The sequence below is a fragment of the Akebia trifoliata genome, chromosome 11 (genome assembly GCF_017979445.1).
Source record: "Akebia trifoliata isolate Shusen 1 chromosome 11, ASM1797944v1, whole genome shotgun sequence".
In the NCBI taxonomy this organism is placed as follows: Eukaryota; Viridiplantae; Streptophyta; class Magnoliopsida; order Ranunculales; family Lardizabalaceae; genus Akebia; species Akebia trifoliata.
The window spans coordinates 43613010-43637240 of NC_141385.1; the positions used below are offsets into that span (position 1 = coordinate 43613010).

Below are 24231 nucleotides of genomic sequence, written 5' to 3' on the forward strand. Positions count from 1 at the left end.
AAAAAAATATTCTCTAAAAGCAATTAAAACCCCAACGAACACCTTCCCTCAACTTCCATCAATCTTCCTTCCCCACTATATATTTACTAATTCAGTACAGACCCCTCCATCCTATTTCAACCTTGTCACGGATGCCAGAGACCAAAAAGTGGTCCATTTTATCATTCCATGTCTCCTCTTAACTCTTAACTCGATTCTTAGTACAAATAGTTCAAGTTGCCAGGAAAGTACTGACAATTACTGTCTTTGAAGACTCCACGCTCGATGTTGGAAAAAACAATCACATTTCAACTGTCCTCAAGAGTAATTTCAGTCCATATGGTTATGATTTTGAAGGAGGTAAGTCTACTTGATGCAGGGCGAAGAACAATTTTCCAATTGGTTATTTAATTCTTAAAAAAATATCGAACTATTGAGCATAAAAAACTTGTTGATTCACATAAAATACAAAGTAATTGAAAATAAAAAGAGAACTCTCTATAATTCATAAATTTTATTAATCAAAGATGTCCCCCAATACTGGAATTACAATACTATTTATATTTAAAAAAGTCATATTTTTAGAAAAACATGAAAATAGAAATAAAACAGAATTGATGGTACGCAATTCTGATTTCTATAACTAAAGTTATTAACATATATAAACTTTCCTAAAATAACAAAAACATTTAAAAGTTGGTTAAACAAAAGAATTTAGCTTAAAAACACAAAGTCCATAACTATGAATCATGAAAATCTCGACATTTCCATTTAAGAATAGGTATCTTCAAATTATTCTAAATCCATCACTTGCCCAGATCCGTGGCCCCACTTGGGCTTGTTGCACTGCATCACTACTGGTCGATTTTCAAATAGTCACATCACTAGTGACTTCATCTATGAGGTTTTCGGGTACAAACCCATCATACCCGCCTACTTGGATACCTTGTATAGTATAAGGATTTTGCGACTGGCGTTTGCTTCGCCTCTACAGGAACTGGCTATGATAATGCCACATTAGCTACGTTAGTAAATTCTTTAACATAAATTATGTTACATTATTTGTTAAACCTTAACCCAACGATCAGGTGGCTAGAGATTTCAATGACAAGTTAAGTGGTTTGGTAGTAAAATTAAACAAAGAGATTCCTGGGATCAATGTGGTACTTTCAAACCCATATGATGCCCTCCTTGGGTTTCAGAAGCCTTCCCTATATGGTAAGTCTTCTTGTTTTTGTTTTCTATTGTATGTTTGATTGATTGAGCTATCATGGAAGGTCTAGGGCTGTCAAATGGATCAGGTTCTGATCGGGTTGGGTCTAAATGGGTAGCGATCCAATAAAAAAATTATTGGACTTGGAGCCAGAGCCGATGGGATTTATCATTTTAAACTAGGATCTGATCCAATATAATGTGCAATTGGATCCTGTAAAAAACATCAATATTTTTCGATGGGTTCTAATCCAATCAAATTCAATTTAATAAAAGTATTTATCTAGATCATTTATACATAAAATATAACATACATTAATGTGTATAAAAAAAGTATACATCTTTTATATATTTTCAAACACATTATAGGTTGAGACATTGATGATGATTCAAAAATATAGATCCGATAAATTATCAAATTGGGTCCTTGTCAGATCAGAACATTTTTTTGTTTCAGATCTGATCCAATCCATTCTCAATCCCAATGAAAGGACCCAATGTCTTTAAATTCGACCAACAAATTGTCCAACTGATTTTTGAAATAATGTGGGTTTCGATCAATAGAAACAAGGTTTTTACATGATTCATGAAAAATGAGTACTTGTAAAATCATATAATTTTTATCATTAAAGTACAAAATCCAAGGGTATAACAAGTATCCCCTAGTATAAATAGATGGATTTCTGGTTTTAATTCGAGTCAGTTTTCATGATCCACGGATCCTAGTCCCAACCCTTACACATAATCTGTATTTTAATCACTTTAAACTATTTTAAAATATAAAAAAATTTCTTTATTATGCAAGTTATTAGTTAGGAAAATTCTTTAATATTCTAACCTTAATAATATATGTAACGATTTTATAATTCAACTGACGTGAACCCTATAAAAACCGTAGATTTTTTCCCTCGGGAAACACAACTGGACAACCCCATAAAACAAGTGCAGTTGTGTATCCTAAGGGAAAACATCTACGGTTCTTGCACCTGCAATGTCAGTGAGCTTTTAAGTTATCCGGTCATGTTGATTTACAAAATAAGCACTCTAATAATATATCTTTGATATCATATTTATATGAAAATAAATATGATAATTTAGATAAAAATCAAACTTATATTTTTAAAATTCTATAATAAGTGTAAACCAGTCCAATCAAATTGAACCAGGTCCGACCCATTTTAAAATATTTGGTCCCATTATAGGTTTTTCAAATATTTGTAGCACTAAGAAATTTTTTGTTCTCACCTCCTTATCATGTGGTCCACTCTCTTTTCGTCCAGTAAATTTCTTAAATTACCATAACTCCACTTGGCACTTTAGTTGCCACATGAGCCAGGGTGATCTCTTTCACCAAAATGGGATCAATGTGGCCCTTAGAGATATGGTAGTTGGTGTTAGAGACTTTAAAGCAATATAAAATGGGTGGCTAGTACTTTCGGGGTCCACACCTCATGTTGGGTCAAGCTTGGATTGAATGCTATTAACTTCGGGTTAGACTATTAGGCCAATTCCTAACCAATATTTTAAAAATGGAATCGATGATTAGACCCAGTCTTTGTCAAAATTGGTGGGACAATGGTCCCCTGATTCAATTTGGTTGGAGCAACTCAATCATATTTATTAAAGAAACATGTAAGAAAATTTTCGTTCATACTAATAAAAGGATAATTCATGAAATCTTCGGATTCAATAAGGAGACAATTTTACTATACATGTGATTGGACTTGGTAGGATCATCATTTGATATGATTTTCAAAACATCGCCCCCAACCCACCCAAGTTATAAACTCAATATTAGTTGCGAAAAAATCAAGTCTTCATCGGTATAGCGTAATTTTTAAAATAATTTATATATATTATTTATGTGTTTATAATTATAAAGATATTATAGAAATCTTTTAGGAGTTGGCATTACTTTTATAAAACAAATTATAGATTGGAAGTTATGTAATTTTCAAAGTGAAAGTTTTAAAAAATAATAAAATAATGAGTCATGATATTCTCACTCGAAAATTTTCACTTGATCGACGTGGCAAGTGCATAGAACCATAGATCTTTTTCTTTGGGATGCACAGGAAAAAAATCTGCAATTACTTACATTGTGCACTTGCCACATCAGCGAAGTACAGATCAAGTGAAAATTTTCATGTAAGATTATCATTAGTATAGAATAATATAATTTTTAAAAGATCAACATCCACATAATTGTAAGTTTATAATAAATAGAATAATGGTGAATGTATGTGATAAATCATACGTGTGATCTGTACGCAGCTGATGTGGCAAAGGGCACATAACCGCAGATCTTTTTCCTGGTGCATCCCGAAGAAAAAGATCTATGGTTATGTGCCCTAGCAGATGCTATGATGAAGAATTTCTCGGGTGTGTTTTTAGCATGGTATGTTCACACACAATCCCAACAGTAAATCCAACTGTCAGGATCTATCTTCGAGATGTGTGTTATATTATTGGGATAGTTTTTTATCCTGACCCTTGGATTTCACAGCTAGACGGTGAGGATTGTCAGTGAACATATGAGTTCCCTCTCTATGAACTGAAGTACCATGTAGAGCCTGGCCCATGCTTCTAATTTGGGCCATGTATACTGCCACATAGGCCCAAATGATAACTTAGTCCTTATAAATTGGTAATTAGGTTTGAAAAAAAAATTCTAAAAAATTACTTGTTTTAGGGGTATGATCTTAATTGAGTATAAAAATGGATGATAGTCACTGATCTCCCAAAATAGACGACCGTCACCGATCTTATTGGGCCAGACCCATAAATGATTCGGTATAAAGTCTCAATCTTAGGGTCTGAAATGATAAAATGTAACCTCTAAAAATATTCATCTATTGAAAGTCAATAGGTCTACCTGATGGTGGAACAACATCTTAGCTTAGTGGAAAAGATGCAAAAATCAATGGATTATAAGTCCTCAAGATCTGTGTCAGTCAAAGAGTGTGTATTGTTATGTAGAACTGTCAATGGATCAGATCAAACCTGAAATCCAATACAATTATACACCTGATTTGATATAACCTACTAGATTGGTTATGGATCAACTATGTCTCAATCTGGGAACCAATCCAATAAAATGTGATGATTGTCAATCGAGGATTATGAGTTGTTATGTTATAGGGCTGTCAATGGATCGGATCATGTACAAAATCCAATCCATTTTGATCCACCAACAGCGGGTTTGGATGAAAGATTTGGTTCTCACAAAAAGCTAATGGATCTTTTATAGGTCAACCATATATCTCCTGATCTAGGATCCAATCCAATAAAATGTAAGAAGTACGGGAATTATATATCTTTTTTTCAAACATATAAGTTTATTTAGATTTATTTTTTATGACGAGTTTATTTAGATTGTGTATCAAATCAGATTTGATCCAAACCAAAATCAATCCAATTGTTATATCCAATCAGATTTGGATCCTAATATTGGGATATTATAAAACCAATAATCCAATCGGATACATATTGATTTGTTTCAGCTGTGTTGTGTTTGTATTTTTTTGTACCATTTATATAGTTTGACTATATTACCGTTGTTACTATGCTTCTCATCACCTCCAATTAGTTACGACAAAATAATTCTTGATCAATATAATTTTATCATTAAATAACCAATATATGTTTTAATGATTGAAGCTCCTTCTATTTTGAATAATTAAAATTAATTCTATAATTATACTTATATGTTAATCTCTTTAGTCATACAATATTGTTGTTTCTAATCGTAATACTCAATAATAATTTATTATTTTATTTATTTATTTATTTATTAGGACATACAAGATTAATAGTTATTTAAGAAATAAAAAATACTTAATATGATAGATAAAATGAAATTCTTCATGTGAGCGGGTTTCAATATTTTGAGAGTGGAGATTGGAGAAGAATTCGCTCCGAAAGCGTCAGAGCGAGGTTTGAGAGTGTGAATGACACCCTAACAGAAAGATTGGGTCACTGATACATTTCAAAAAAGTTGACTAAATGTCCAAACCCTAGGTTGGTGAGCCTGTTTTCTATTTATCATTTGAGGGATGAATGATATTGTGTTATAATTACATACTAACATTGGTGTAATATATATCATCAGCCGCCCAACACATGCAGATAAATTTACTACCAATTGGATGATACAAGTCCATCGAAGGTGCACTGATTGGATGATTTAGGCTTTTAGAAGATGAATGTCAAACAATCTAAAAATAAGTCTATACATCATGATGGCCATGATCACACCAACAAAATATGTGATGGATTTTGAGTTTTTTATTATTTACATCCTTGAATAATGAGGCATGTATGACATGCCTTCCCCTAGTTTAAATTTTTTTTATATACCTCCTTAAATCATTGACTTTGTTCAAATACAACAAAGTGTCCTGAGATTGTACTCTTGAGAGGAGTAATTAGTTTGCTTCCTGTCTTTTTACACACCACACAAGGAAGATCCATATGTTTTGCCAAACCAACTGATCTACAAACTGAAAAAAGTAATGTAAACACCCAAAATTGCACAAACGCACAGTCGAAAATAGTAAAGGGAGAAGAGAGATAAATGAAGATAAAATTGGATCTGATTCATCCAAATCCAACCATTAAATCCGACTTAGTTACTTATACCCAGTCAATCCAATTCCAACTCCCTCACATTACTCATCTCTCCCCCCATTTTTTTGACTCAATCAACCTCCATTTTCTTATCAACTTGAGTCAATCTCTTTAACTTCTTCCTTCTTTTATTTTTTCAACTCATAACATACCTTACACGAAGGGAAAGTTACAATAAAAAGATAGTACTAAAATGCTTCTTTTTTTTTAAATTATCCTTCGACCACTTTTCTTTCAAGCTCTCATTTTGTTGGACTCTAAGTTCTCAAGTTCAAAGTTGCAGTTGGGTAAGAGTCAATGGGTTAGGGATTCAAGAAAATTATTTTTAATGAGGGAGGCAAGGCAAATATACTTAATTATCTAGGGAGCTAGCTCAATCTAGAACCTCAAAATTTTCTCAGTTTCACATGGAATCACGAGAAATTGATCTATAAACAATTGGATTATACCTTGCTCTATTTATAACCTAGAAAAAATATTCTTTAAAAGCAATTAAAACCCCAACGAACACCTTCCCTCAACTTCCATCAACCTTCCTTCCTCACTATATATTTACTAATTCACTACAAACGCGTCCATCCTATTTTCAGCCTTGTCATGGACACCAGAGACCAAAAAATGGTACATTTTATCATTCCATGTCTCCTCTTAACTCAATTCCTCGTACAAATAGTTCAAGTTGCCGGGAAAGTACCAGCAGTTATTGTCTTTGGAGACTCCTCGCTCGATGCCGGAAACAACAATAACATTTCAACTGCCCTCAAGAGTAATTTCAGTCCATATGGTCGCGATTTCGAAGGAGGTAAGCCTACTGGTCGATTTTCAAATGGTCGGATTGCTAGTGACTTCATCTCCGAGGCTTTTGGATGCAAACCTACCATACCCGCCTACTTGGATACAGCGTATAGTATAAAGGATTTCGCGACTGGTGTTTGCTTCGCCTCTGCAGGAACTGGCTACGATAATGTCACATCAGCTACGTTAGTAAGTTCTTTAACCTAAATTATGTTACATTATTTACTGAACCTTATCCCAATGATTTGATAATACGGTTGAATGAATCATGTTCCTCCATTCAATTATGTCTAGTGTCACGTAATTTTGTTATTGAAAGCATATTTGTGTATGCTTTTACTAACTCAGTCTCAACGTTCTTTTGAGTCTTTTCATTCTTAGAACCTTCAATTTGTACATTTCTTTTAATCGGGATTATAATTAGCCCTCGTTAAATGTGTCAAAACCATTTCAATTGAGTTTCTCTCTGGGTATGTATGATTGCACATCTGAAATGTATGGGAAAATGGTTTCTCTTGAAAAATACGACTCTGGTGTATGACATTAATATATTTTCCATGGAATTCATTTTCTCACCCATGGATGTGAAAATGTTTTTCCACCCTACCCGCCATGAATACAACTTTAGAAAGTTATTATTCTCTCATGCTTACCTGAACCTTCAAAAGTTCAAAACTAAGAAACAACATGGTTCAATCATTTGACGACGAAATTCATTTTCACATGAAATTCACTTTTCCTATATCATTTTTCACAGAAATTCATATTTCCTCAAAAATGATTAATACTACGTAATTATACAGACCCTTAGTTTATTACCTATTGGAGCTACTCATACATTATCAATGCATTTATTTCTAATTTCACCTTCAATATTGGCAGTCTGTGATACCTCTATGGAAGGAACTTGAGTACTACAAAGACTACCAAAAGAAACTAAGGGCATATCTCGGCCATGCGAAAGCTAATGAGGTGTTAAGTGAAGCATTGTACCTAATAGGTCTTGGAACGAACGACTTCATGGCAAATTATTTCTCATTAGCGGGCAAAATGTCCGGCCGATCATCCCAATTCACTGTCGAACAGTACCAGGATTTCCTTGTTGGGATCGCTGGGAAGTTTATTACGGAGATCTACGATTTGGGGGCTCGGAAAGTATCTCTAGGAGGGCTTCCACCAATGGGATGCTTGCCATTGGAGAGAAACAAAATTTATTTTCTGGAAGTGATTGTGTTGATGAGTACAATCAGGTGGCTAGAGATTTCAATGACAAGTTAAGTGGTTTGGTAGTAAAATTAAACAAAGATCTTCCTGGGATCACTGTGGTACTTTCAAACCCATATGATGCCCTCCTTGCGATCATTCAGAACCCTTCCCTATATGGTAAGTCTTCTTTTCTTTTCTTTTTTTCTCTATTTTCAGTTTGATTGATTGAGCTATCATGGATGGTATAGGACCGTCAAATGGATCAGATTTAGATCGGGTTGGGACTAATTGCGTACCGATCCAATAAAAAATTTATTGGACTTGGAGCCAATCGGATCTATCATTTTGAACTAGGACCTGATCCAATATAATGTGTTATTCGGTTCCTGTCCAAAAAAAAATCAATATTTTTCGATCGGTTCTAATACAATCAAATTTGATTTAATAAAAGTATTTATCTATAAAATATAATATACATTAATGTATATAGAAAAGTTATGCATCATTTATATATTATCAAACACATTATAGGATTGAGACATTTCTGATCCAAAAATATAGATCTCATAAATTATCAAATTGGGTCCTTATCAGATCAGAATATTTAGGGTTTTGGATCTGATCCAATCTATTGACAATCCTAATGAAAGGACCCAATGTTTTAAAAATCGACCAACAAATTATCAAACTGATTTTTGATCATTAAAATACAAAATCCAACCATTGTGATAAAACAGTTATCCCAATGGTATAACAAGTATCCCGAGTATAAATAGATGGATTTTGGGTTTTAATGTTGGCCTTCTGTATTTTAATTCGAGTTATTTTCCATGGTCCACTGATCCCAATCCCAACCCTTACACATAATCTGTAGCTTAATCATTGTAAACTATTTTAAAATATAAAATATTTCTTTATTATGCATGTTATTAGCTGGAAAATTCTTTAATATTCAAACCTTAATAATACATCTTTGATGTCATATTTATATGAAAATAAAAATGATAATTTAGAAAACAAATCAAACTTATATTTTTAAATTTTGATAACAAATGTAAACCAGTCCAATCAAATTGAACCAGGTCCGAGCCATTTTAAAATATTTGGTCCCATCATAAGTTTTTCAAATATTTGTAGCACTAAGAAATTTTTTGTTCTTACCTCCTTGTTATGTGGTCAGTTCTTTAGTTGCCACATGAGCCAGGGTGGTCTCTTGCTCCAAAATAGGAGCAATGTGGCCCTTAGAAATATGGTAGCTGGGGTCAGAGACTTTAAAGCAATATAAACTATAAAGTGGGTGGCCAGTATTTTTGAGGTCCACACCTCACGCCGGGTCAAGCTTTGATTAAATGTTATTAAGGTCAAGTTAGACAATTAGGGCCAACTCCCAACCAATATTTTAGAAACCATATCGATGTTAGACCCAATCTTTGTCAAATTGGTGGGACAGTGGTCCCCTGATTCGATTTGGTTGGAGCAACTTATATTTATTAAAGAAACATGTAAACTTTTTTGAAATTATTTTCGTTAATAGTAATAAAAGGATACTATTCATGTAATCTTTGGATTCACTAACGAGACAATTTTACTATACATGTGGTTGGACCGCCTGGTCGGATCATCGTTTGGTTTGCGCCCAACCCACCTAAGTTATAAACTAAATATTAGTTGCAAAATAATCAAGTCTTCAAGGGTATAGTATAACTATTTTTTAATAATTTTTATATAAATATATATATCATCTATGAGTTTAAAGTTATAAAGTTATTGTAGAAATCTTTTAGGAGTTGGCATTTTGTTACAAAAGAAATTATCAATTGGAAGTTATGTGATTTTTAAATTGGAAGCTTTAAAGAATAATAAAATAATATACTTTTTAAAAGACAGTAATCTTAGTGTCCACATAATTGTAAGTTCTCTATAAATAATAGTATTAGGTGATAAAAATATGTAATTATTGAATCAATCATGTTTTTTTTTAAATGTTTACGTAAAATGGTCATATACATAATTATTTAGACAAATAATCACAAAACCAAATTTATAGTTATTTATTGTTACCAAAATGATTATATATTATACAATGACATTATTATTTACTTATATGCCGTCCCATGTTCCCACATTCAACTCAAAGCATAAAGGTAATTAAATTCATCAACCGATAATCCTTTTTGAAGAAAAAAAAAATCTTAATAATATTTTTCTGACTTCTCGATAATGAATATAAATATATTAAACAGGATTCGAGCATGCAGCAGTCGCGTGTTGTGCCTCAGGAATGTTTGAGATGGGTTTCATGTGCAATCGATACAATCCATTTACTTGTACGGATGCTAGCAAATATGTGTTCTGGGATGCTTTCCACCCCACTGAGAAGACGGGCCGTATTATGGCAGATGTTATGATGAAGAAGTTCTTGGCTGTGTTTATATGATTAATTTGTTAGTTAAAGTAAAGAGATATATATATAGCTAGCTCTTGGTGGGTGATGTTTTACACTTTTATATATCCCATACGATGCACCAGTTTGTGTTACTGTATTTATGTATTTAAGCTTTAAGGATTATTGTGAGGTTCTTAATACTATTATAAAGTGGAGATTGTGTAACTAGATAATATTTATAAGGATTTGATAATTAATCATTATATATTATATATCATATATTTTTTAATATGGGATTTGATGATAATGTCTGTTAATATTTTCAATGGTGTCTTCTTCTTGATGGTACAATTTTTTTAGCATCATAGAATACATAATTATGTGTGGAAACATGTTATCAAGCATACATTCGAGAGAATTATTTTGTTCAAAAATCTATTGGAAACTTAGAATAGATGGCTAATGCATTCTCTGTGTCATATTTTTTATAATTTTTAATATATATTTTTTTATTTATCATTTTTTTCTTGTTTTATTCTCGTTTCTTATTAAGTTTTCCCTTTCCATTTAAACTCGTTTTCCAACTTCATGATCGCCCCCACCCTCAATTTTTTGTGTGAATTACAAACCCTGCGCATTTTAGTATATTTGAGATACCTCCTATGTTTCCAAACTAAGGACATGCCACCTTTGCCTCATTTGTTTTCAAATTGCTAACATGCCCCTCCTCCACTAAATATTTTGAATGAATTAGACACTCCTCTATATTTTGGTGACTACTTGAGATACCCTTATGTTTTCAAAATTATGTTATCTCTCATTTGATCTTATCTTTTATAAATTAACAAAAAATAATTTAAATACCCTCATTTTCAATATGCAACTAAAATTACTTAATTTTTCTTCCTAAAATCAGTCATCTTCAAATTCTTCATCGACATCTAAAGTTATTTTAATTTATTTAATCACATCTTCAATCTCTTGTTTGTAACCTTGTCTTAATCTCTTATAGAAATTTCTTTTTAAAAAAATTGTAAAAAAAATCTCATCATTTCTACTTTAAAAATCATATATTTTCTTTAGGTTGGAAGGTTAAAGATGACGGTGATTAAGTCATTTTGTATTAATCCATTAAAGAAGGTCAAGGGGCATATAGGAGGTTTGGTAAATCTTTGAGATACCCTATGTTTTTGGACTCGTGACATTGTCCCCTTGACTTAGGTTTTCTTTTCAACCTTATTGATTAATTATATTTTACACTCTTACAAGAAAATCCTGGCTCTACTCCTTAACAGTACGCACTAGTTTTTTTGCACTTCTCATACTCATTCCACTTATTTTAGAACCGGACACAAAATCGATAAGAAACAACAAATTTAAAAAAAAAAAATGATATTATGTTCTAGGTATTTAGATCCAAATTGGAGCCAACTTATTGACACCCTAACCTGTTATTATGGGATACAAACATTTATCCGATTGTTTTTAAGGAACATTGGAGAAATCTATATTTTGTTATGTTACATTTAAGCATTTTTTTTTTTAAATGTTATGAATTAAGATTAGTAGTTGTCGATGCCCAGTTTTTGTTACATGTACACGGAGTATAATGTCTCTACACTAGTCACGTGCCAAGTGGCACTTAAGGTAGTCTCACACTATCTGAAAATTGAAAATTTTGACAAAAAAACTCGACAAGTCAAAGTCCACAAATTTTAGAAAGCGAATTTTGATGACCTACGGCCGTTGAAATTTTTGGTGATCCCCAATTCGACAGCATAGAGCCATCAAATTTCTCCCATCCTCCATTAATTTAATAGTTTCGATCCATCGAAAAAAAAAATATTTGACAATGAAAATTTTGACACCTTGATCTATCAAATATAGGTTTTTTTCACGTTGTGCTTCCATTGCCTAAACCATGTTTCATGGTCATTTGATGCTGGGATTTCGTCAATTTCTAATTGTCTTTGTACGTTTTCCTCTTGAGTGATTATGAATATAACTTGAGGATTGATGTGCTTTGAATGTGGCATACCGCCTTTGGCGATGTTCTTATGGTTATAACATTTTGCAAGTACTAAAGAGAGAGAGAGAGAGAGAGTGTGTGTACAATACACAAGATTTGTTCACAGGATTCGTTCAAAATTCGAACTACGTCTTCAGGCACCGGAAAACCGTTTTACTATTCTTGAAAGTATTACAATATCTACAATACGTAAGAGATGGAGAGAGATAGAAAGCACTCTAGTGAGAGAAATGGAATAGGTTTAAAAAGATGAGAGCTACGTGAAAGAAGTGATGATAATTCTTAGAAAGAGAGGGCCCCTTCAAATGTGACCATCTTAACTTATTTATAGGAAAAATTGAAGGTGAAATGACTTCCAAACCCTTATCCTATTTGGACTCCCATTGAATGCGTTGTTCCACCTCGCTTATAATTAGTTCATGTGGTGCACACATGGACCCATTTAATTTGCGTCATCTACAATGGTAATTAATTAATAGGTGAAGGCAAATTTCGGACCTAGGCCATGATTTCAATACACACAGACTTTAACCAACTTAGCAAGCCGGCACGTTCTAGTATTATGTTGGTGGTATTACATATTGGTACAATGGATTGTATACTAAGCAATTTCATTTTGGGGTAAAGTTTTCCTCATATTTCATAACTATTTCCCTAGGGGCATTTTCATCTTTGTGAAGACTTTAAATTTATACAAAGAGTAATGCTAAAGTGACCTCAGGCTAAATCTTCATATCGCTTTCATCGAGATACAAGTGAAAAAGCATCTATGATTTATATCTGCTTTCACGTCAAGAAGTGCAATATGAGACTCCAGCTTGAGGTCACTCCAGTAAAACTCTTATACAAAACTTATCTTAGGGTTTCCATGTCAGAGAATTTGAATTTTACTTTGAGGGAGTGAGATTGAGAGATGGTAACCTTTGCATTTACAAGAAAATTGTGAAAGTATTTCATCAACAACCGTGGACATAAGCAATCTTACCAACTTGCATAAATTCTTTATTTATGTACATTTTTTTATCAGTGATGAATATCGGATTTTTTGAAAGCAAATTTTCTTCGATTAGTAAATTTACTTAAATTTATTTGGACTATTCGTACACATAAGAAGTAGAATTTTAAAAATAATTGTAAGGAGCAAACATTGACACTTCTAATTTGAAAGGATGCATTACAAGATATTAAAGAATATGTCCTACTAACAAATTTCCTTGCAGGTAGCTTTCGTGTTGCACGATTAACCCATTAAAGAAAATGAAATGAGAAGTACATTTATGGTGTAAAATTTATATCTTAAATGTGCTGTTCCCGACAATGTATATATAATTATAGAATTCAATGAACACGATTTAGAATGACTAATTTATTTGGAATTCAATCTTCTGACATATTGAATGAAAAGTTGTTGCAGAAAGAGTAGCTCAATCTGCCAAAAAAAAAGATATAAATAAGTTTATATGTTAGGTCCCGTTTGCCAGCCATGTTACTTCCCTAAGACACTTGTCCTGACTGGGTTAGAAGTTTCGTATTGGGCTGATTTTTGTGAGGATAATCACTATGATGAGGACATCATCCTCATAAAAAATCTGCCCAATCTAAAACTTCAAACCCCATCTAAAGTGATTTAAAATTGTGAATCATCGTGTTTTTACCACTAATTTGCAAATCACTTTTGATAGTGTTAGAAGTTTCAAATTTGGCTGATTTTTTGTGGTGATGATCTCACCATAAAGATCATCATCACAAAAAATTAGTCCAATCCTAAACTTTTAACCCATGTAAGACAATTTTTTGCTCCCAATGACAGTTGAATGCTACTCGTTATATTTTAGTTAACCTAAGGCGAAGCCAAGATTTTACCCATGTGGGAAAGTTAAGTATGAAAAACAAAAATTATTGGAGTGACTGAGAGTAGGAGAAATTTTTGTAGCGGCAATAACGGTGGATTTATTTTTAAATTACTTAAATGACCCTGATCGGGGAATTTCTTTTTAATTAGTCCCTAAGTTTTAGAACTTCCCTTAATAGTCCATTTAGTAAAAATTTTATTTATAATTAATCCTTGAAACCCACTCCTTGCATTTCTCATGATTTAAATATTGAAACTGCTATAATCATTCGAATCCACCATTTTTGTCCAAAAAAATTGAAACCATTTACACAAGTCGTTATGTCAAGTTTTTAGTCGATCTTTTCATGTATTTGAGTCGAAAAAACTCAATAAATGAAAAAATAATGGGTTTTGCCAACATCGAGCTCACCAATTTTTATTGTCGAGTACGACATTTTTTTGAAAATTGTAAAACTCAACAATAAAAAGTGGTGAGCTCAACACTGTATACAAATTTTTGAATCTCAGCTTCGTTCTTTATTTTTTATTATAAATCGTCGAAATAAATTAAAAAATGTATCTAAATGTTCAAAATTAGAAGTATATCATTTTCATTCATCATTCACGAATAAAAAAATCGTCAGAAATAATTGGAATCATCCTTGGAAAACCTATGTATGTGAAGAAGATGAAAAAAAAGATAGTTTGGATATTACAAAAATATTATAACCTGAAATGAGGTTGAGGGACCATTAAAAAATAAAACGTTTACTAAATGGACGACTATTAAGAAATCACTCAAAACTCAGGGACTACTTAAAAAGAAATCCCTTCACTAGGGTCCCTTAAGTAATTTTTTCATTTTTTAATATTCGTTGCAATTATTTATCGCAATAGCTTAGAAATCCTTGTAACGGTTGAAAATTCTTGTGGGAGCAAGTGTCCCCGTTGCCTCCACTATAAATTCAACCATGTGTTAGCAACATTTGAGACTGAAGTAAATGTTTAATACGATGTCTCAAAGTAGATTTGCCCCTCAACTTCATTGTGTTGTTGTGAGGTTTGTTAAGGAGATTGCTTGTGCTGGAAGTTATTGGGTCCTACAATTATAGCTTCTAATTTTAAAGGTCATATAAAAAAAATACAACCTTAAGGAGGAGTAGCGCTAAAGTTTTTTGAAGAGAGAATATTTTTATATACAAATTGGAGAGAAAACGGTCTAGAAATTCTTTGGGATATAAAATTATTTATAGAGAAAAGTCGAGAGGGGTTTATTTATCAATAAGAAGCAGATTCATTGAGAATTTGAATTAAAATCGATATTAAAAGAGTTGAAAATTTTTGTGGTTATGCAAAATATTTTAAAAACCTTTTTTAGAGCTACTATTGGCATCCCTGCTTTTACTTATTACGCCCTAATTTCTTAAAACTGTTTATCATCCCCTAATTAAAGATTAAAACACACCATTCAAACATTAAAATGTTCAATCCAAGTTATTACTTCAATTATTGAACATTACAAAGCATTATAACACACTCAAACAACTTCAACAGTTGTTTACAAATAGGATTAGGCCCATATACTTAGTCTCATTGATTGACTAATTTGTTATTATAATAGGAGGTAATAAGTAAATGTTAGGGTGCCAATAGTAACTCTCTTTTTTTATTTTTTTTTAGAACTTACCACCAATGTTTTAAAAACCAGACAGGTTGTTGGCCCATATGATTAATTGGGATTGGTCAAAGGGGTACAACAGGTGGGTCAAATTGGTCGGATCCAAAAATAAAATATTAAGTATTTTCTTCCCAAAATCAGGTAACCTCAACTTCAAAAACATGATCTAATGCCATTTTAAAAAAATTTATAAAATTAAAAAAACAATTAGAAAGAAAATAAAATTTACCTTTGGATTTAAATTTGAAATTTAAGAATTTAGTAATTGTCCATTTTCAAAGTAATTTTATTTATTCATTTTAAATTTGGTCTAAGCATGAATTTTAGAGGGTTGTAATATTATTTTTCCAACATGGAATTCCATTTAAATCATTAATTAAATTCTTATTAAGTTGATCATTTTTCATTAGTTTATAAGAGAAGACTTTGGCTCAAGGGGGCATATGATCAATTTCAAAACGCAGAGGATATCTCAAAATGTACATGAAATTCTGCACAAAAAAATTATAATCACCCAAAAACTAGTTAAAACGGTAGAATAATACGATCCGATCGATTTTTTTAAAATTAGTTTTTTCAATTGAGTCGATCTATTAAAACTACATGTCTGATACAACCCGTTTCAATTTTTAAACATCACTTACAACCCATTAAAAAATAGAATAATGATTTTTTGACACTCCCATCACAGAATCATAAATCATTTGTCTTAGATACATAAAATAATAAATCTTTTTTTATGTATCCCGAGGCAAATGATCTGTGATTTTGTGAGGGGGGCATATGTCAAATGGGGACGTTAGATTATCAGGACTCTTAAAAATAGTTGGGAAAACTAAAATTTAAATCAGAAATGACTCTTATGATTGGTAAATCTTTACACTCAAGTGCAATATATTGTAGAATAAATCTAAACCGTTCAATTTGATGGATTCTTTTAGACCGCTATCAAAAGTGTTGATGTGATTTCAAAAAAGTGTACAGCTACCATGATTGCAGTAATCCATTATTCTTCAATTTTATGCATGTGGGCCCATCTAGTGAGCATAAATTTGATGTTCCCGACAAAAAAAAATCTTGATGTACACTTTGTGGGCCCACTGATTCTGAGAACTAGGCCTGTCCATCAGGCATGATCAGTGCTTTTATTCGTTGGATCGGAAAAGAAAGAATCCAACGGTTAAAATCCACCATGAAAATACAAGATCAAAAGAATTATTTGCATGGATCAATCAATAATGGCCCAAAAGAGTTGAACTCAGAAATATAATTGGACGACATCTAATGCTTTATGTCAAGGGACCATATCAAATTCGCAGTTACATCTAAAGTATTGCCCCAAGCCCCAACCGTCCTCGAACAAGAAAATCTAAGACGATGCCGCCATCATTAAATAAAAATAAGAGTGGATCCCACCATGTGCAAAGTTGGGCCCCACAAGCCTAGTGTACTGATCTCCTACTCCTCGAGTTGATTAACATTATCAAACATCACCTCAAATTTATGCCATATAGCACTGCTGGGCTGTCTATTGGGCTTGTTAACCGGATAACCTGGCTTGGTTCGATCAAAGAGATGTTGAGATTTAATCTTGTCACAAATCTCTAGGATAATATTTAATTTTGTTGTCTTCTGTTTTATATTCCCTTTCCAAGATGACTTTTTAACTTTATTGTATTTTATCTTATATTATTTTTTCATGAATATTCTTTTAATTTTATTTTCTTTCATCTACTATTCCTTTTTTAATAATATTTTTATTATTTTTTCCCTTTAACCTCAAAGACAATGCTGTGTTGATAGACATGGACAATCTCTAGTATATTTTAAAATAACTTTATCTTACTCATAATCATTTTTCAATTAAGAGGGAACTTAGATCACTATTACGGTAGAAAACAATGTCAAACTATTACAAAGAACTTCAAAATATATATCACTAAGTTTTTATTGATTCTAGATGATCAACTCAAATTAATCCGTCTTGAGATCATTAGGGTCGAGTTAGGGCTTACCCAACTTAGGTCCGATAAGACATAGAGGGTTGGTCTAAGTTGTTCTCATTGCCCATTAATGGTTGGCCCTTTATTAGTTATACCAACTTTCCAAAGATGAGTCTGATTTCTTGAATATCCCTTTCTTCATGGATTTGAAAACAGCCCATTATCTTGTTCATCAAATCCATTGTGTAAAAACATTTCAAATCCCAAGATATAAAACAAGAAAATTACTATGGCACCCCAACTTTTTTACTTATTACACCCCAATTTTTTAAATTACACCATTCTACCTTACAAAAGTTTGTTCAAATTATTACCTCAACATTACAAAGCATTATAACACATTTGGCCGCCTCAATCATAAGGGGATATTTAATTGCCTAATTTAATTAGAGGCTCTCGGAGAAAAAATGTTCTTTAAATTTTTACCTTGGAAGTCTCAACCATATATAAAGCCACAAAATACTTTTTTTTTTTTTTTTAAGATAAAGCCCCACAAAAAAAAAAAAAATTTAAGTTCTCACGGTGGAAATTCCACCAACCCCTCCATTTTTTTGTAATACATCCTAGCCATTGAGAGGCTCCCGAAAAAATATTTGCAAAATAAATAACAATGTTAGAAATCTCACTCCCATTTACACTCACGATGTAGGTTTTCAAGTAAAAATAAATACAAATAAAAAAGAAAAAACCTATCATTTTTACTTATTTTTTCTTTCTTATCTAAGTTTATTAAAAAAGTGAATAAGATGAGAAAAAATACATAAAAATATATATGGTTTTCTTTCACCAAATCCTCCTAAGGCAACTATCTATCACTACGAAATCCCATCCACCACCTCTATATTAAAGGAAAACAATTTCCTTCCTTCTTGAAAGACCTCTTTAAATTACCTTAACTAAAAGACTAACTATAAATCGATGTGGCAAAGCATACATAGGCTCTACGCTACTGACGTGGCAAGGGAATAAAACCGTTGATCATTTTCCTTCGTGTATCCCAAGAAAAAAAAAAAAAAAGATATATGGTCCCGTGCCCTTGTCGCATCAACCGCATACAGACCACGTATGTTTTGTCGCATCGATTTATCACATGTCTAAATAAAGAATCTTGATTATCTGACTATCCTACGTGACAAACTCAATCAACTACCCTGACGTGATAAGTTCGGAACCATCGATTTGTGCTTCTTAAGATACACCGCTACACTTCCTCCTAAAAAATATATCTCAAAGGAACCATGTATCCCAAGGAACGTACATCTACCATTCTTAAACTTGTCACGTGAAGTGGTGATTGAGTTTGCCACGTGTAGTAAAACCTAGACAGTTAGGAACGACCCACATAATGCAAGATACTATTCCATGCATCATATGCATTATAACTATTTTACTCCTATCTCTAAATATAAGTGCATATCAAATTCTCTCTTAAATTTTCAATTCAGGTCTTTCACTCTACTTGTCAAACACAAACCTTCATCTTCTCCCAATCTCTATCTTTCTTTTTTTTTTTTTCTAAATAACTTAAAAAGTTAGCACAAGATTCAATTTGGTTAGAAGCATTTTAGACACAACGAGGACATTTTTATAAATGTAAATTTAATATTTGAGTTAATCAAAAATAATTTTAATTGATCTTTCCTTCTTCATCGTTGTTTTTTTATCTATTTATCCTCATTTAAATCTCATACAATCAGTTTATTTATTTATTTATTTTAAATTTTTTGTTGATAATTTGATTTTTTTATCAATAAAAGAATTTATTTTTACCTATTGGAAATGATACATTAGCAAAATCTTAACAAAAAATTCAATTACTACCTATGCAACTTAAAAAACAATAAAACTAAATTTTAGTTTTTTTTATTATATATAATTAATTAGTATTATTTATATTAACTATTAATATATTAAATATAAAAAAAGTCTCATTTTAAATTCTTACCTTAGACCTCGACTTGTATTGAGTTACTTGAACAAATTCAAACAACTTCTTCATCACTTGTTTACAATTATTATTAGGATGATATAAAATCCTAAATCTAATTAAGAGAGAGAGAGAGAGTTTTAATTGGCACCCCGAACTTTTACTTATTCTCAATCATTGATTTTTGAGATTTTTTCAAAACATGTGTAACTTATGTTCAAATAACGATTTTGATACACTAATCATTTTAATTTTCAAAACATGCATTTTGAGCGAATTGGCCACTTTTATAATCAAATGAATTCACAAGTATATCTAAGAATTCTGATATATTAAAAGTGACAAACGCATGACTTCCTAGGTTATAAAAATGACGAATGCATATTTTGAGAATTAAAATAAACAGTGTTCTGAACTCTGAATTTCATCATATTTAGAACATGAAAAGAAGATTTTCCTTTAGATTTTATCTTTCTAAATTAGGGTGCAACAAGTAAAAGTTCTGGTGTCAATAGTAGCTATCTAAAACAAATATGCATGAAACTATGATCCCAAACATATTACTCCACGTGGCATAAAATTGATGTAATTGTGAATAATAACATTACTACTAAGAGTTGAGGATCCACTCTCATATTCCCTCTTCTATGTGGTAGGTCTCGTTACATTACATTGCAACTACATTTCACTATAACTCAGTTGTACAATCTGCCGAAGTACTACATCTTATAGGGCCACTCATCAAGGTTCCATAAACGTCACCAACATTAATGACCTCAGAAAAACAAAGAGAACCCACCATATAAAATATATATAAAAACCTCAGAGACCCCTTATCAATCCCAGAACAAGAAGAGCTAGAGTTGGAGACTAGAGAGTATTGATTTTGATTAGATATGAAGAAGTTGTACAAGAAAGGTAAAGTTCATCCATCACCACCAATCATCTCTGATCATCTCGCCTTCCTTCCAGCCACAATATTGACTCTTACATCTGCTCTCACCCCAGAAGACAGAGAAGTCTTGGCCTATCTTCTCTCCTGTTCTGGCACTCCAGGTAACGTTCCTAATAATGGTAGAAAAAATATCCATAAAATACCAATGTTTCACTGCAATTGTTTCTGGTGCTACACAAGCTATTGGGTTCGGTGGGATGCATCACCTAATCGTAAACTGATACATGATATCATAGATGCTTTTGAAGATGAGTTGTTGTCTCAGAAGAAGAAGATGAAGAACAAGAAGGAGAGGAGGAAGAGAGGGTGTAATGGGTCTGATGAGTCGAAGTGTTTTGAGGTGAGTCAAGGTCGAGATAAAATTGGTGAGTTGGAATCGGTGAAGGTGAGTGATGGTGCTGATGTTGTTGGTGATGATTTTGAAGGAGATGAGGAAGAATTTGAAAAAGGGTCTGTGAGTAGGTTTGTAAGTTTTATTGGAGAAAGGATTTGGGGTGTTTGGAACTAATAAAAAGAAGGAAAAAAAAACTGGGTTTTCTCTCTACAAATTAAGTTTTTTTTTTTTTCCTCTTTGATGTATAGTAATTATTATTAAGAGATGGGTATTTTTGAATCATTTTGAGTTTCTTTTGCTGTTTTATTCTCATTATCTCTCTAGATATTTTCTGAAAATTTAATGGGGTATTTTTTTTTTTTTTTTTTTTTTGGAGAAGATTTGAACATTTGGGTCTTAGTTCTGTAAAATTTAATGGACTTTTTTTTTTCTCTCCTTTTTGATAGATAGGACCCTCTTTTTATGTAATTATTATTAAGAGATGGGTATTTTTGAATATTGGTGAGTTTCTTTTGCTGTTTCAATCTCATTATCTCTCTGTAGATATATTCAGAAAATTTTATGGTTTTTTTTTCTCTAGAGAAGATTTGAACATATGGGTTAGTTCTGTGAAATTTGCTCTCATTTAGTATATAAAACAGAAAAAAAAAATGAATTTTTTTAGTCCATAATCTTAGAAGAAACCGTTTTAATCTCATTGTATCTCTGTACATATTCTCAGAACATTTGATGGGTTTTTTTTTTCTGGAGATGATTTAAACATATGGGTCTGAGTTTCTATGAAATTTTCTCTCATTTTAGTTTATAAAACTAAAAAAAAAAAAAGGATTTTTTCTTGGATGGTTTTGGTGATGATTTGAATATCTGTCCAACAATTCATTCATCTGTAATGGATTTTTTGTGAATTTCATTGGAGAGAGAATATTTTGTTTTAGATCAGTAAGATAAGAAGCTGAATGGGTTTCAGTTCTCTGCAACAAGAAAAAAAAGTGTGCTCAGTTCTAAAGTTTATATAATGATGATGTTTGACGACGAATTTGTCAAAATTTAGAGGATGTTATATAACCACTCCAATAAACTATAAATATACACCAACTAAAAAAAGCTTCACTTTTCTTGTTTCTTTCGAAGTGGTAAAAACTAAAGACAGATCCCTACGTTAAAAGGGATAATTATGAGGTGTCCCTCCAACTTTTGGTAAAAATTAGATACCTCCTTTATTTTCAAATTGATTACAAATTTAAGAAATAATTATAAAATTACCAAAATGCCCTTAGCTTTTTTTATTTTTTTTATTTTTTTATATACTCTTATGTTTCGGTGAATATTTGAGATGTCTCTTGTGTTTTCAAACTGTTGATACGCCACCCCTGGACATCAGTCTTCTTTAATAGATTAATAAAAATGACCAACTGACCTCATGAGTGACCTCATCTTCAACATATATCCAAAATTCCTTGATTTTTCTTCTAAAAGATAATTATCTTCATCTTTCGGTAAGTTCTATCTACTTCAACTTTAAATAATAAAATAAAATAAATGACTCTTCAACCCTAACATTTTATCACTTCAACCTTCAAATCTCAAGAATGATGTTTTTAGTGAAACATACTGAATATTGGATAAAAAATAGGATTTTTTACTAGGCATTAGGTGAGATTGGATTTTGGAAGTGGAAGATAATGAATATTTGATTGAAAATTGAGAATAAGGTTTAATAGATTAAAAACAATTAATTGAAAGGTTAAAGAACTTAAAGATGAGTGGTTTTGGAAAGTTAGAAAAACAATTGTTTTGGTTATTAGTTGAAGATGACATCATTTAGGTCATTTTAATTAGTCTATTAAAGAAGACCGGAGTGCATGTCATCAACTTAAAAACACGGGTATCTCAAATATTCATCAAAATGTGATGAGACCTGTCTAAATCACTTTTTTTTTTTATTTTTACCTATTAAACTTCTTCAAACTTATCTTCAATCCACTATTCTTTCATTTAAATAATAACACTTGATTTTTCTTTTCAAAAACCTAATCTTCAACCTCCCCTCCAAAACCTTATCTCGATCTTGGGATTTGATAATTGAAGGTTATAAAATCTTTAAGTTGGAGATAAGAGTTTAAAAAAAAATAAAAATAAAAAGATTAATTCCATACTAAAGTTTGGGACAAAAAAAAGTTGATGAAAAAAATATTTCAATAATTTTAAATTAATATTGTGATGATGACCAAAGTCATGGGTTATGTTTGAAAATAAAACGATATCTCTAAGCTCAACCAAAACGCAGAGGGTTCTTCAAAATATAATCTGATTTTATGAATGAGTCAAGTGCTACACTAAGTTGACTTGGTAGTGTACAAATAACCATAGATTTATTTTCTTGAGGTACAAGTTGAAAAATCAACAATTCTCTATGCATTGTCAAGTCAACTCAATGTTGGACCTAGTGCGCAACGCAAACAATAAAGCATTTTCCTTTATAAATTATGAATAATGGTGAAGTGATCTTAAGATTGGATTTTACATCACACATCCTGCGCATGAAAGTGTATGGAACCATAGATATTTTTTTTCTTGAGATATAAGTGAAAAAGCATCTATGGTTCTTATCCACTTTTACATCAAGATGTGCGATATGAGGTCACTCCAACACGACTCATAAATAATATAATAAGTTTGGGATATTATCATATTAGAGTTCTCCTGTGCCTATGGATTTAATAATATAATGTGATTTTATAAAGTATATTATAAGTTTGGAATATAATTATATCATAAGTTTTATTATAAGGAGGAGTTTCTAATATCCCACATTAATGAGAGGTAAGTCAAAGATGACAAAAGTATCTAATTGGCTGTGGTGGTCATTGGCTGTGGTCGTCAAAAGTGTGCACAATAAAAGCAAAAGGAGGAAAAAGAAGACGAAATAAAGATTATTTTTTAGTTAATTGTTGCCCAAGGAATTGATTCTTTCAATGATTTTAAACCATAATTTAGTTTTTGTACCTTTTTGATTTGTTAACGAGATTTTATCTTTAATTTAGTGGAAGAGACATGATTTCCTGCAAATCATGGCTGTGCCACTGAAATTTATAAGGACGAAATTACCCTCTACTTAGCTTTGATCATAGTGAAGGATAAACCATTTACCTAAATGTGAAAAAAAGAAAAGAAACAAGGAAGCAAAGAAAATATTTGACATAGTTATGGACTCACCTAATGTAACTCAACACTTACTCAAATACTTTATACTATAAACAGAGA

The 24231-nt window shown here is 31.6% G+C and overlaps 2 protein-coding genes across 2 annotated transcripts; both read left to right on the forward strand.

The window, feature by feature from the left end:
* Nucleotides 1-6312: 6312 nt before the first annotated feature.
* On the forward strand, nt 6313-10432 carry LOC147391895 (GDSL esterase/lipase At4g26790-like). The gene is given in 4 exon segments (XM_086417062.1): nt 6313-6804; nt 7498-7816; nt 7819-7998; nt 10065-10432. Coding segments are annotated over 4 exon segments (1080 nt in total). The 5' UTR covers nt 6313-6417; the 3' UTR covers nt 10259-10432.
* A 9958-nt stretch (nt 10433-20390) lies between these two features.
* Nucleotides 20391-21249, forward strand: LOC147391896 (uncharacterized). The gene has a single exon (XM_086459571.1). The coding sequence runs from the start codon at nt 20575-20577 to the stop codon at nt 21139-21141; it is 567 nt and encodes a 188-aa protein (XP_086315697.1). The 5' UTR covers nt 20391-20574; the 3' UTR covers nt 21142-21249.
* Nucleotides 21250-24231: the final 2982 nt, after the last annotated feature.

Excerpts from the sequence above, each read along its gene's own strand:
- LOC147391896 (XM_086459571.1), top strand. The coding sequence starts at position 20,575 with ATGAAGAAGTTGTACAAGAAAGGTAAAGTTCATCCATCACCACCAATC.